Genomic DNA, 13,370 nt, shown 5'->3' with positions numbered 1-13,370 from the left:
GATCGAATATAAATGCGAAAGCACTCGTCAAAACGAACTTTCAATTGCATCAGAGCGCTCGCTAAATTTTAGGCTCCTTTTTGTCGTTTTTCTTTCTCGTTATTACTTCCGCGAATGCGCGCCGCCTCGTCGTTAATTAAGCTGAAACGTCTCATGCGCTCCTTGCTCCTTATTTTTAACGTCGTCGAGTTCATGCAAGCGCTCACCTCGCATGCTAGAAACCTCGAGAACCGAGGATCCTACCCTCGCACCTCCACTCCGAAACGTACAGACGCACACTCCGGCCTCATCCATGCTCTCTCGAAAGTTTCGAATCTTATATACATAAGAAAGCACGCAGCAAAGTCGCCTTTTCGAAAGTTTGAGTCCTCCGCCGCGGTGCATCGATTTCGACACTTATCCAAGGGTGGAAAATCGAATAGTCCAAAGTGCGCACGGGACTTGGATTAATCCCGTTAAAATTGCGATGGGTGAAGAGGGTCTGCGGTCACGTCAAGATACATACACAAATATACTTCGTGTGTACACGTACACACAGAGAAAGAGAGGAAGAGAGAATTTACGGAGAGACGTCGAGTGCGTTTTGGAGTGAGAGAAGCTTGTGGATATTTCTGACAAAAGTTCTCTCGTCGAGGCTCGTACTCGGATCTTCGATATATGCTAACGAATTCACGAAAGTATCGAGGAAACTTGAGACCCGGTGGAAGCGGAAAACTTCGGCGCGAGTATATCGTTCGGTGTAACAGCCCCGAGGACGAGATCGAAACGAGCAAGTGAGCGATATCGCGGCCGCGTCCACGCGGAGAAGGACGCCACGGAAAAGTGACTGAATTACTCAACTATAATTATACGTCGCGGGTATACCTGTGTCTTGTGCGAAGCGACCAACGAATTCGTTAGGAATCTTCTTCATTCGAATGTCCAATTTTCCTTACGGGGAGCTTCTTGCTGCTCGCAGTGATCCTTATCGAAGACACGCCTCGCGGAGGACTCGATGGGATGGACCATATTAAAAGCAACTGAACTAGAGAATCTCGGTAGATCCTGACTCCTCTCCGCCCTCGTTCTCATCCCCAAGTTGGTTAACCCGCCGGAGAACTCGTCCAATGAGTTCTTTTTTCTCCTCATTCCCATCGACTCCAAATGATAATGTGAAACCGAGAAAAAGTGTAGCCAATTTGTCGAATTTGCGTGGCTCGTATCGAAACTATTTCTCCGGGAATTGTGTATTGACGTTACGTCAATTATTTCAGTTCTCGAGAAAACCTATCGCGACCGTGGCAAATCCCTCGAATGCGAACTGCCACGCGAGCGGCAAGGAGGATTATATTCTTGAAGGAGCAGGTTGAAACAACCCCAATAATAACACGAGTTGCCTGATGTTCGTCAGACTCAATCAAATCATTCACCCTCACGGAATTCAAGCTCAATTACTATACTCTTCCTATAAATATATATATATATATTTAGTATAATAACTCTCTCGCCAAAAGCCACGATTATTGATGGAATCAATTACGGCGCAACGACGGGAATATACACAGTCGAAAGGAAAGGGAGAAGATCAGCAGAGAGTCGAGACCACTCGAGATGAGACGAGATGAGTTTGAGAGTTGATCTACCTCAGATTTGTCAATGCCTATATATATATTTAATATTTTATAACTCGACATCCGATAATAGCAATTTATTTGATGCCCCTCGCTCTCCTCCTCTCCGCTGCCGCGTCTCCGTGTCGACGACCTGGCCTCTTGAAATCTCGTATTTTATTTGATTCCAAAAATTCTGTAGATATTCACTCATGTACGAGCGTAATAATGAATAATTTCATCGTTCGAACTGCCGGATGGAGAAAAACCGTGAGATTTAACGACGGTTGAGTAACGAGTGTGAAAATTCTTAACTAGAGGAGAGAGGCTCTCTGATACGCGGTGAAAGTGTTGAGAGAACGTAACATCGTTTGGAGCCGATGGAGCGGTACGGAAAGCGGTTTTTTGGTGTGCAAACTCGGCTAAATTGTTGTATAGATTAAATGAGTGATCGATGAAAGGGGGGAAGTTGGAGGGGGAGGTCGCGATCGCTGCGAGATATGGAGCCCTTGTTTTCCGCACGTCGAGCCTCCGTCCGGGCTTTTAATGAATTGCATTATTGGCATTCTGTTGCCTATAAATAAAGTAAGTGTATTAACCCCTCGAACTCTCGTTCTCCCGGTTGAATTAAGCCCTTGAATCGCTCTAGAAATATGTGTTCGAGAGCGTGCGTCTAGGATCGACGAGAAGAAGCCAAATAATAGGAGAGGCGCGCTGAACTTTTTAGCTCGTCGGTGGGTCGCGTCGGGTCGCGGGAGGCTGCCGGGTCGGCTCGCCAATGTTTTTTTGTGCGACAGGAATATCGGAGAAGCCAAAGACGAATTGTGGAGAATCTCGAGCAACGGAGAAACGAATGGGGAAAAAGATATTTTGTTATTACGTGCTCGCGTATTTGCCCCGGGGTGAAAAAAATATACGCTCGTGCCATACGTCGGTTGTCTCTCGAAGGGTTTCTTTTGGCCCTTTTTCATGTGCTTCGGTGCTTTCTCTTGCCGGTTAAAATCGATGTGTCACGAGGTAATCGAGTCGAGATTTCCCGTCTAGTATTTTCTCGTTCACGATTCACCGCAATCCAAAGCATATCCGTAGGGGCCTCGATGCACGTTTACGTACATATAAATAAATATATATACACGAGGAACAACTCGGTATTATATAAACGAGATATGTTTGTACGAGACGGAAACGAACGTATGCGCGCACACAGCCACGAGCTCCGCTCTCGAATCGATTCGGCGCTCTCGGAAGGGCCCATTTACCCCCCCCCCCCCCTTTCCACCTTAATGTCGGCTGTGCTTCTCAATCCTTTTATTATCACGCACATTGCAAATACACATGGTCGATAATACGCGCGCGCGCGCGCTCGCGCCAATACGTAACTCCCCCGTTCGCGCACAAAAGCCTCATACATAAATACATTTTTACACAAGAATCTACCCACCTGTGCTCCTTTTATACGTTGCATATGTTCCTCGTACGTACGTACATGCCTCCGCGATGCTCTTCTTTTTTACGTACCGCTCTCCGGACACCTATGCATCTCCATCTTTATATCCACGCGAAACGTGTATAGTTGCATCCTCCGAACGTATGCGACGATACATATTTAACGTATGCGAGAGCTACGTCAGAAAAAAGTCTCCGCAGTTTCTGGCATGCGAGACCCGAGCCGCTGCTCCAGCTCTCCGGTCCGCTTCTCCGTCGCGCACAAGATCGAAGAGACTCGGACGTACGGCAAGCTGCTATAGTAGTATGTTAGTACCCCGAGTGACTCCAGGTATGCAATAGACAGTGCAGAAAAGAGAGAACGCGGAGGTTCGTCTCTCCTCCGGCACCTCCCGCCCCCTCGCTCGCTCGCTCGCTCGCATGCGAACGTCAGTGGCCTGAGATCGAACACCAGAAAAGTCTGCGTATAGGCGCTCCGGTGCGGCGTCCGCGCGTACAGGCTGATCCAGAAGGTGCTAAACCGAGTTGTTGCCTGGACCTCGGGATATCTCGGTGCGGCTCTTTTCAATTTTTTTTATTCCCCGGCCTCCGTTCACTCGATTTTTCATGTGACGGGAGCAGAATGTCGTGGGAAATCGCATCCTCCGCGTTCTCCGGCTAAGTTTAATGGGGATCGTTTATCCCAAGACTTATTTTGAGACTCGCTATACGCGTGCATCCATGGACTCGGGGAAGCCCTTTGCTTATGTATTATGGAGCATGCGAGAATACCCCGGCCCGGCAGAGATTCCGGAATCGCTGGCTGCGAGATGATTAAACGTTTTTGCGAATCGGCTGTCAATCACAGGGGAAGACCGAGAGCAACGCTCGGAAATCCCATCAGGATACTTCGATATGCACACTTACATCCACGCGTCGATGTCTATATAAACATGAAATATAAGTTAGCGCTTGGCACGTTGATCCTCGGAGCTTCGTACCTCGGATTCGCTCACCCGCTTGTTTCTTCCTGCTTTTATTTATCCGCACAGCGATGCGCGGAGACCCAAGCGATCCGTGTTTTTTCTTTGAGGCATAAAAACAGTCGCCGCCGCGGTACGGAACTCCCCGCATTTGTTTCTCTCTCCTCGATATTTCATCCTCCTATTTGTACGAGCTGATTTCTAAAATAGCCATTTCAGTGATCATCCGAAGGAATTGGACCGAGGATAAAGCCTCGCGGGCGACTCGCGTTTTTTCAAGTTCACTGTATATATACGAAAAGAAAATATTTCTGCTTTAACTCACTGCGAAACAAGTAATTGCACAACCCATTTTTCTGCTCCAGTTATCTCAGCGACGAACAAACGTCAACGCGAAACAATAGAACGGCCACACTCGAGCATAAAACTCAGTGAACTGTCCGATTTCGGAAATCAAGGAATTATAAATTGGAAAATGATTCAAAGCAGGGGCCATCGATCGTTGGAAACGGGCGCTCTGCTCGAGCCAATGAACGAAATCACTCTTTTGTTGCGTCCTTTTCTATAAATAAGTATCGAGCAACGTTTCCGGTTCTTGGGAAAGCTCAATTACGAAAAAAGGATTGTTAACGAAATGCAGTTTTACTCCCGGGACACCCTTTGCGTCGAGGCAACTGTTTGAGTATTAATTGCTTCGTCGAGCTTCTGGTTTACGCTCAGTTTGACGAAGTTCGCTGCTCTTAGATAGAAAAAGAGAGTTTGAAAAAAAGGCCGATTGAAAAAATAATAAAAGTGGAGATAGAGGCGAGAGAAGATAAGCGATAAAACGGTCGGTGCAGCTTTTTGCTGCATTTTATTATCGTACGGCGAGGAAAACGGGCGATAGAGCAAGAGAGAGAGAGAGGAAGAAAGAACAACGAGCGTTGTCCGAAAGAAAGAAATCGCTCGGATTCGCCGCAAGACGAGAGTGCGGGGCAAAAAAGGCAGGACTACACAGACGGTCCAGCGGGAGAGGAGCATCTCTTTGTTCGAGATCTTGACCTTTCGCACGAGATCGCAAGAGAACGAGCGCGCGCGAGCCCAGAGATATCTTTTGCTGAGAATAAGACTCTCGGTGCAGAGAAGAAATAACGGAGCGAGTAGAAAAGTCCATTGACTGCATAACAGATCAGACTGAGATTCCGCTCTCGAGAATTTGATTTTCGAGTCGAACTCGGCCGCGCGCGCGCGCGCGCGCCTCCTAACAGTTCTTCGTTAGCTCCCTTTTGAATATTGAAATCGTATCAGTGTCGCATTAGCATACGGAAAACAACGTTTCTGCATTATCGATCGAGAGGCCCGTTCGTCACGACTACATCATCAACATTTCTCGTGGCGATCGAGCCTTAATAAAATTCTGTGAAGAGCTCAAAGATAAATTACTTCGATTGAGCATTTTTCGTAGTCTTCCTGTGCGCGCCTTCGAAATTTGAGTCTCCCATACACACGCGCGCGCGCGCTCTCCCCGAGCTCTCGATACAGTGCCTGTCGTCGGGTTCAAAGACGAGGCTCTTATACACGTTCGAATACGTGCACGTATATGATAGGACGTTGGTAAAGGATGAGAAACGGAGCGAACGCCCCGGAGACTGTGAACTCTCCAATCGAAAAGGCACACCGCATTCCACGGGATGGAACACTCTCGCGAGCAGCGAAACAACCACCAAAGTACCGCGTCACGCGCCTCCTTCCTCCCTCGACCCATATTTTCCCGCGGTCTCTCCTGCCCTCGCCCCGCACACGACTCAAGAGCGCGCAACCGAAGAAAATAAAGAGCGAGAGAGAGAGAGAGAGCGGGGAGAGCTCTCGCTCTCTGACCGCGCTCGTGAGCGAACCCGTGATCCTTCATTTTTTATTTTACCTCACAACTCCCAGTGCAGCTCGCATCGATGCACAGCGATACTTTTTTCCATACGTTTGTTCTTCTCCGTGAAAAACTGCACTCGCGACTCCGGAAGATCGAAGCTCCGAGATAAAAGGTTGTAGAAAAAGCTGAAAGGAGTACGGCAAATTAATGTTTCGAGACCGAAAGAAATCGAGGGCCGTTCAGCGCCATTCTGTGGATAATCCTTCGAAAATTTGATATTTCGTTTGACGTCACAGAGACGAGCGCGCGTTTGTCGGAGAGAGCTTCCTGCGAAGCGTCTCGCGAATGATACATCGATGGTAATATTTATACCTGCCACCGTAGTAATATCGATGCTCTTGCATATTGAATTACAATGGAGATGTGATACGAAGCGTACTTCACATCGACGTCGGTGCATATGCGGGCACATAGCGCGAGAGCATTATCATTTCTGCGAGACTCCGTGTGCCAGCCACAGTCGTATTACTATTATCTCATTTCCTGGATGAGTCATCGGAACAGCGAAAGATGAAACGAGCTCTCGGGAGAGGAAGTGAAAGAGATAAAAAAATCTCGGACCATTCGTGATTCGTCGCTCACTCATTTCTGAGCCCATCACTACTTTGTCTCTCGATAAACTACGACGGACACGATCGTATTTTTCTCCAAATCCTGCTCTTTGCTTTCGCGAGCGATGGCGGAAGAGTCGCGTAAAAATGAATAAATATAAACAAAGATAAAGGGGGAGAGAAACGTAAAAAAACGACGAGTCAAACAAATAAATGAGGAACAAAGTCCTCTCGTGGCGATGCAGTATTCGCCAATTGTAAATCGATTCGTCCGAACGTACCGCGCATCTCCATTATTTTATTTCGTTCATCCTCCTCCTCCTCCTCCTCCTCCCATCTTCTCTCTTACTGTGTATTATTCAAGTGGTTATACATCTATAGACGAGGTCGGTACTTGGTTAAAAGATGAGATTTTTCTTACGAAGTAGGTACATACGGAGCCGGGTATATATACGTGCTCGCTGCTCGGCGAAGTAATTGCTTCTCCTTCGACTCTCGAGTCTCCTTACAGTGTCCTCGTTCATCGTCCTTAACTTCCGTACAAAATCTCGATTTAATGTTGCAATAAAATCCTGATTTTCCAGCTGCTCCTCTCGACTTTCGCGTTTAAATCTCGAAAAGGAAGCGCCATATCGCGCACGTTTATTCCACGTTCGAACGTGTGGCGACAAAATATTTTTCGTTAATCTCGTCGGCGAATTTTGTTTCGCGAGAGACGCGAAACGTTTTTGTCAACCCCGAGGATCCCCGAGGCTCGTAAATTTAATTAGCAAATAACCGGTGCATTGTTCCATCGCGACAGGATCCCTTCGTACGTGGCGTGCCCCCATTGAAAATGCGACATTCGAAAAATCGGTACGAGATAGAAGAGCACGAAAAGATTACGAGAGATAAGCTCCCTCGCATTGCCATATTTATTTTATTACGCTCCCTGCATCGGACCCCCTCGATCCCCGAGCACCGAAGACCACGAGAATGACGAGAACCTCGCCTTTGTTTGCCATTACCAATGCGACTGCAATAAATACCGTTACCGAGATTGAGCAACGTCTATCACGTATCCCCCTCGCGGTCTTCTATCTCCATTCTTTGTCCGCTCCCCTCCCGATCCTTTCCCTTTTTTTGTTAATCGCTTCCAGCGACATGATTCAACCGACGTCGAATTCTCTGTCCTTATTTCCGCTAAAACTCCCGTTCGCGAACCGTTTAATTCGCGTTTATTGCCGAACCCAACAACTGAAACGGGCTTGTGAAAAACTATGCGAAAATTATGAAATAATTAGATGATTAATCGACCCGGAAGAGCTCGGGGAAAAAATGGAGTGTTGAAAAAAGACAAGGACAAAAGACGACTGAAAAACAGCATCCGCCGTGCCCGCATATGGCGATTCGAACGGTCAGTATTATTCGCACGTTTCTTCGTTGCCGCATCGAAAAAGGAGAGAATGCATTATTTGGACGTGAGTTAATCCCTCCTCATCCCGGTTTCTCTCTCTCTCTCTCTCTCTCTCTCTCTTTCTCCGTTTTTCTATCTCGTCGCGTATCTCATCTCCTAATCGTTTCGAACTCGCGCGGGTGGTGGAGGGTCGTGAAGAAGAAACGAAAAAGGCGAGGAGCGGAGTGTGGAGAGCTGCGGGGGAGGTGATCACGAGAAAAGATACTTCCGTGACGTCGAAGAAGTACCTGTTGCACCTTTCACACGAGAAAAAGGGAGAAAGAGAAGTATAAAAAGAGCGGGGAGCGCGCGGGAGGGAGCGAGGCACTCCCTCGCCTCTTTGACCATATAGGCTCGTATCTTTTGAAAGGAACGAAGTCCAGGGTGGACCGAGCTAGGATCACGGGCCCTATGCCCGCTGATAATAGTATAGCAAAGATAAATCTGCGGTCGAGGATGATCCTTTGACCGTGTTCGACGAGAGAAGGAGCAGGGGCGAGGTGAGCTAACGGAAGAGCTGTTAACCGCAGTTTTGCGGTTCTCTCCGACTCGATCTATCTCGCTATCCTCTCTTTTTATCTCCCCACGGACAAGATCAAGAGAGAGAGGGAGAGAGAGGAGTCGAAGAAACGGATTGTAAATGAAGGCCCGATGGAAAATGCCTTTTTGACCGCGTCCGCATGGAGCAGCCTGCGGGACACGCAATTACAACAAATCTTGCACACATACCATTTTCCCTCTCTCTCTCTCTCCTTCGCTCTCCCTTGCTTCGCGTTATACCTCCCGCAGTTACTGCCCGCACCTATTCGATGCCAACATCTTTCCTTTTTTCAGGCTCCTATTCATTTACTCGAACATATTTAACATTTTTATTATTACGAATCTTTTTTTTCTTCGGTTTTCTTCGCCCTTGGCTCGTTCGTTAAAATAATTGACTTTTTTTTTGTTTGCAGCCCCCGTTCACTCGCTCCTTCCGCACACGAATGTTTGCCTCGTATTCACATTAATTTATTCGTATTTATCTACCAAGGATATAAAAAGCAATAAAAATTTCGTCTGCTTTCTTATCGCAGGTCGTTGTCGAGAGTTCAGTGTTGGCCGTCGAGTACGGTGACCTCGTGATCGACCCGGACTCCGCGGTAAACCCAGATCTCCTATTCGACTCGCAACTGATGCATCTTTACGTTCTTACCCAGAAGAGGGTGTCGAAGGTCAAGGTTCAAGAATGCTCGGTATACAAAACTTGTCTGGATTGCTTGGGTGCCAAAGATCCTTACTGCGGCTGGTGTTCCCTCGAAAACAAGTGCAACCTGCGAAGCGACTGTCAGGACGCTGCCAAGGACCCTCTCTATTGGATTTCCTACAAGAGCGGCAGATGCACCACCATCACGAACGTCTCTCCTTATCAACTCCAACGCACAACTGCCCGAACCCTCGAGCTCGGCATCGACAACTTGCCAACTCTCAAAGGACAATTTTTATGCGCTTTCTCCGCTCTCGACAAAACTCTCATCACCAACGCCACGAGAAAATCCTTCGGGGTCAACTGCACCACGCCCAGAACGGACCTGCTTCCACCCATTCCTGCCGGACAACATCACTTCACCGCCAAACTCTCCGTCAGAATGACCAACGGACCTGACCTCGTCGCTACCAATTTTACCTTCTTCGACTGCAACACTTACTCCTCCTGCACCCAGTGCGTCTCCTCAAGCTTCCCGTGCGACTGGTGCGTCGATGGACACAGGTGCACTCACGACACTGCCGAAAACTGCCGTAACGATATTCTCGTCACTGGCGTTGCTGTAAGTCTCAACTTCCCTTAGGATTTATTCGTAACGAAACACGATCATTTTCATCGATTTCGCAGTGTCATTTCGACACTGCGTAACGTAACATTTCCGTAACGTTGAAAAATTCATAAAATTTGAAACCTTTGAACCTCGAAAAAGATGGGGGAAAAAAAGGTTGAAAAATGAGAGAATTTTGGAGAGAAACTTCAAAGTAAACGTTTTCTGAAGAATTTAGTGAAACGATGGTAAATTTTTTTAAAAATTGAATGATGTTGATAAATGCATTTTGTTTTTACAGCGAACGGGCCCAAGTTATCGAAGCGGACCTGCATTCTGTCCGACGATAAATGCGACTGATTCACAAGAGATCCTCGTGTCTTCCGGCATCAAGAAGATCATAAGAGTCAAAGTGCACATAATAGGGGTGAGTATTGTGAAACACGAGTGAACAATTACTTCCTCTTGATCGTTCATTCGTTCGCCATTTTCTCGGTCTCGAGTACACGATCCTCTTGATTCTCGTCGAAGCTCCATTATTCGTTTTCTTCCCTCTGCCGTTCTCTCCAAGCCGATTGGAATTTCGCGGTTAATTCGATACGCTAATTATACGAATTGAGAGCCATCGCTCGCAGCCGTTCAACATTTAGTCATGGAATCGTCGAGTCAACGATGTTCAAATTTATTCACTTCCAATTTTAACGCTCTTTCAGCGCGGTTTTTCTTGACAATTGTTCCTTTTTAATTGGATTCGTTTCATAGAAAGAGGAGCATCCGGAGAAACCTCAGAAAGATGTAATAAAAAATTCGCAATTTGGAAAAATTCGAGAAAATGAGAAACGAAAAAAGAAAAATGTATAATCATTTTTTTTTAAGGCCTCATATACACTTGCAGCGGGCGAAAAAACGTGATTTCCTTCATTTTTTTTCGACAAGAAAATAAATGTTTATTGAAAAACTGTGAACGACATTCGTTGGTACATATGTTCATGCACTTGTACGATTCTTTTCATCAAAAAATTTCTCAAAATTACGCAACTCCAGCTGTATTGCAGTAGCACCTTTGACCCATCCCAAATTTATACCACTTATTTATTACAATAATAGCTTGGGCCTGGACGAAGGATTTGTAAAAATTTGGATTTAAAAAAAATGGCGACAGTTTTAACAAAAAATTCATTTTTCGAGAGGTGCTAAATTTTCGGTTTTTGGTTACAATTTTTTTTTCCAATAAAATACGAAATTGTTACAATAAATAGGTGGTATAAATTCGGTATGTATTTTCAAGAAAAATAACAAAAAGGTATTTTTAAAAAAAGACGATTCCGAGATAATCTTGAAGAATATGTAATAAAAAAATGTTGGATTTTTCCGCCCATCACAAGGGCGGAATGTAATAAGGCATTGAGAGGAATCTATTTGAAGATGAAAAATAAATTAGCGCGCCGGTAGGAGGAGAACGAGTTGGCTAAATCGTTGTTTCTTGTTCTCATTGCAGCAATTCATCATCCAAACAAGATTCGTGTGTCAGTTCAACATCGAGGGTCGTGTTACGAGCGTAAACGCAAAGTTGCTTGGTGACACGATATATTGCGAGGAAACGGAGTTCTCGTACACTTCGAGAACGCCAAACATAACGGTGCCGTTTGCGGTGATATGGGGGGGCTCGAAGCCTCTGGACAATCCGGACAACATACACGTGGTGATATACCGATGTCGGGACATGGCGGAAAATTGTGGTATGTGTTTGGCGATACCGGCTAAATACGATTGCGGTTGGTGCCAGAGTTCCGAGCGTTGCGAGGTCAAGGGTCAGTGCAATCGTGGCAACGGTTCGTGGCTCAACAGAAACATGACGTGCCCCAATCCGGAGATTCACTCGTTCGAGCCAATGATGGGTCCTTGGGAGGGTAACACGACGGTGACGATACGAGGCATTAATCTTGGCAAAACTTACAGCGATATTTACGGAGGTGTAACCGTCGCAGGAGTGGCTTGTCAGCCTTACAAGGATCTTTACGTCCCTACGAAAAAGATAATTTGTCGAGTGGACGGTCCTGGGGAAAAGCAACTGCGACAGGGTCCGGTGATAGTGAAGATCGAGGATTTCCGCGGCCAGTCGGAGCAGAACTTCGAGTTCGTTAATCCGGAAATAACGTCGATATCGCCTAAGCACGGTCCGATGAGCGGTGGAACGATTATTAAAATAACCGGTAAATACATGAACGCGGGAAGTGAAATAAGAGTTTACATCGACGAGTTACCCTGCTCGATAATCAGCGCCGAATTCAACGAAACTCTGTGCATGACAAGCGCGAGTGACGCCAAACGCATGGGCAAACTCGTAATGACTTTCGACGGTGGTAAACGCAGCTACAACGGAATATTCGAGTACGTCGACGACCCGACGATCGACAGCGTCGAGAGCGGGGTCGCCCGACAAATGAAAGTTCCCAAGGGCATCCCAGCCGGTGGCATCAAAATTTCTGTCACCGGTAAAAACCTCGGATACATTCAAGATCCACAGATGTACGTTTATTACGACGAGAAAATGTTCGTATCCCGGTGCGACGTGCTCAGCCAAACGAGCATGGACTGTCGATCGCCGACGATCGAAGTACCCGAACACGAACAACTCGACGCCGAAACACCGCTCTCCCTCGAGTATGGTTTTCGCATGGACAATGTTACCGGGGTACAGAATCTTTCGCAAAATGGTTTCAACAAATTTCTACTCTATCCAAACCCGATTTACGACGTTTTTGATGAAGAAGTTAAGTACTACAAGAGCGATTATCTCACGATAAACGGACAGTACCTCGATCTCGCTTGCCAAGAATTGGACGTCACCGTACAAATCGGTAATTCGTTCTGCAACGTTACGTCGTTGTCGAGACAACAATTGACCTGCCGTCCACCGTCCTCGCAGCCTCCGGCACTCGACGCGGATGGTCAACCGGACAAGCAGGAACTGCCCGAAGTCATAGTGATCGTGGGGCACACGCTGAGCTTCAAAATCGGCAAGCTCAGCTACGCTCTGCCACCGGGTTTGAACGGACCGCTCTCGAAGCCCGCTCTCATCGGCGTCATAGCCGCAATCGTAATTCTCTTCTTCGTTTTCATCGCTTTTCTCATCGCTTACCGTCGTAAATCCACCGAAAGCAACAGAGTTCTCAAGAACATGCAGGACCAAATGGACATTCTGGAGCTACGAGTCGCTGCCGAGTGCAAAGAAGCCTTTGCCGAACTACAAACCGAAATGACGGACCTTACCGGCGACGTTACCAGCGCCGGTATTCCCTTCCTCGATTATCGAACTTACGCGATGAAAATATTGTTCCCCAATGTCGAAAACCACATTGTTCTACAGTGGGAGAGGCCCGAATTGAAACGCAAGGAAAAAGGTCTCAGATTATTCGGTCAATTAATCATGAACAAAACGTTCCTTCTACTTTTCGTTAGAACCCTCGAGAGCAATCGTTATTTCTCAATGAGAGACCGCGTCAATGTTGCGAGCCTCATCATGGTAGCTCTTCAAAGCAAAATGGAGTATTGTACCGATATTCTCAAAACCCTTCTCGCCGAACTCATCGAGAAGTGCATGGAGGGTAAAAGTCACCCGAAACTGTTACTCAGACGGTTAGTATACGAGATTAAATATTTCTTGTCACAGAATTTTTATTATTTTCAG

General features: G+C 46.7%; 1 protein-coding gene across 3 annotated transcripts in view; it reads left to right on the top strand.

Moving 5' to 3' along the window:
- The window catches only part of PlexA (plexin A), a 147,556-nt gene that overhangs the window by 128,937 nt on the left and 5,249 nt on the right, over window positions 1-13,370 (top strand). For all 3 annotated transcript variants that reach the window (XM_043426041.1, XM_043426038.1, XM_043426039.1), the window contains 3 exons: window positions 8,963-9,694; window positions 9,981-10,106; window positions 11,178-13,318. In XM_043426041.1, coding sequence (XP_043281976.1) covers window positions 8,963-9,694; window positions 9,981-10,106; window positions 11,178-13,318 — 2,999 coding nt within the window. The remainder of the gene's footprint in view (window positions 1-8,962; window positions 9,695-9,980; window positions 10,107-11,177; window positions 13,319-13,370) is intronic.

Source organism: Venturia canescens, chromosome 8 (genome assembly GCF_019457755.1).
Source record: "Venturia canescens isolate UGA chromosome 8, ASM1945775v1, whole genome shotgun sequence".
NCBI classification, from domain to species: domain Eukaryota; kingdom Metazoa; phylum Arthropoda; class Insecta; order Hymenoptera; family Ichneumonidae; genus Venturia; species Venturia canescens.
Note: the sequence above shows the minus strand (reverse complement) of the source record. Positions and strands in the feature narration are given on the sequence as shown.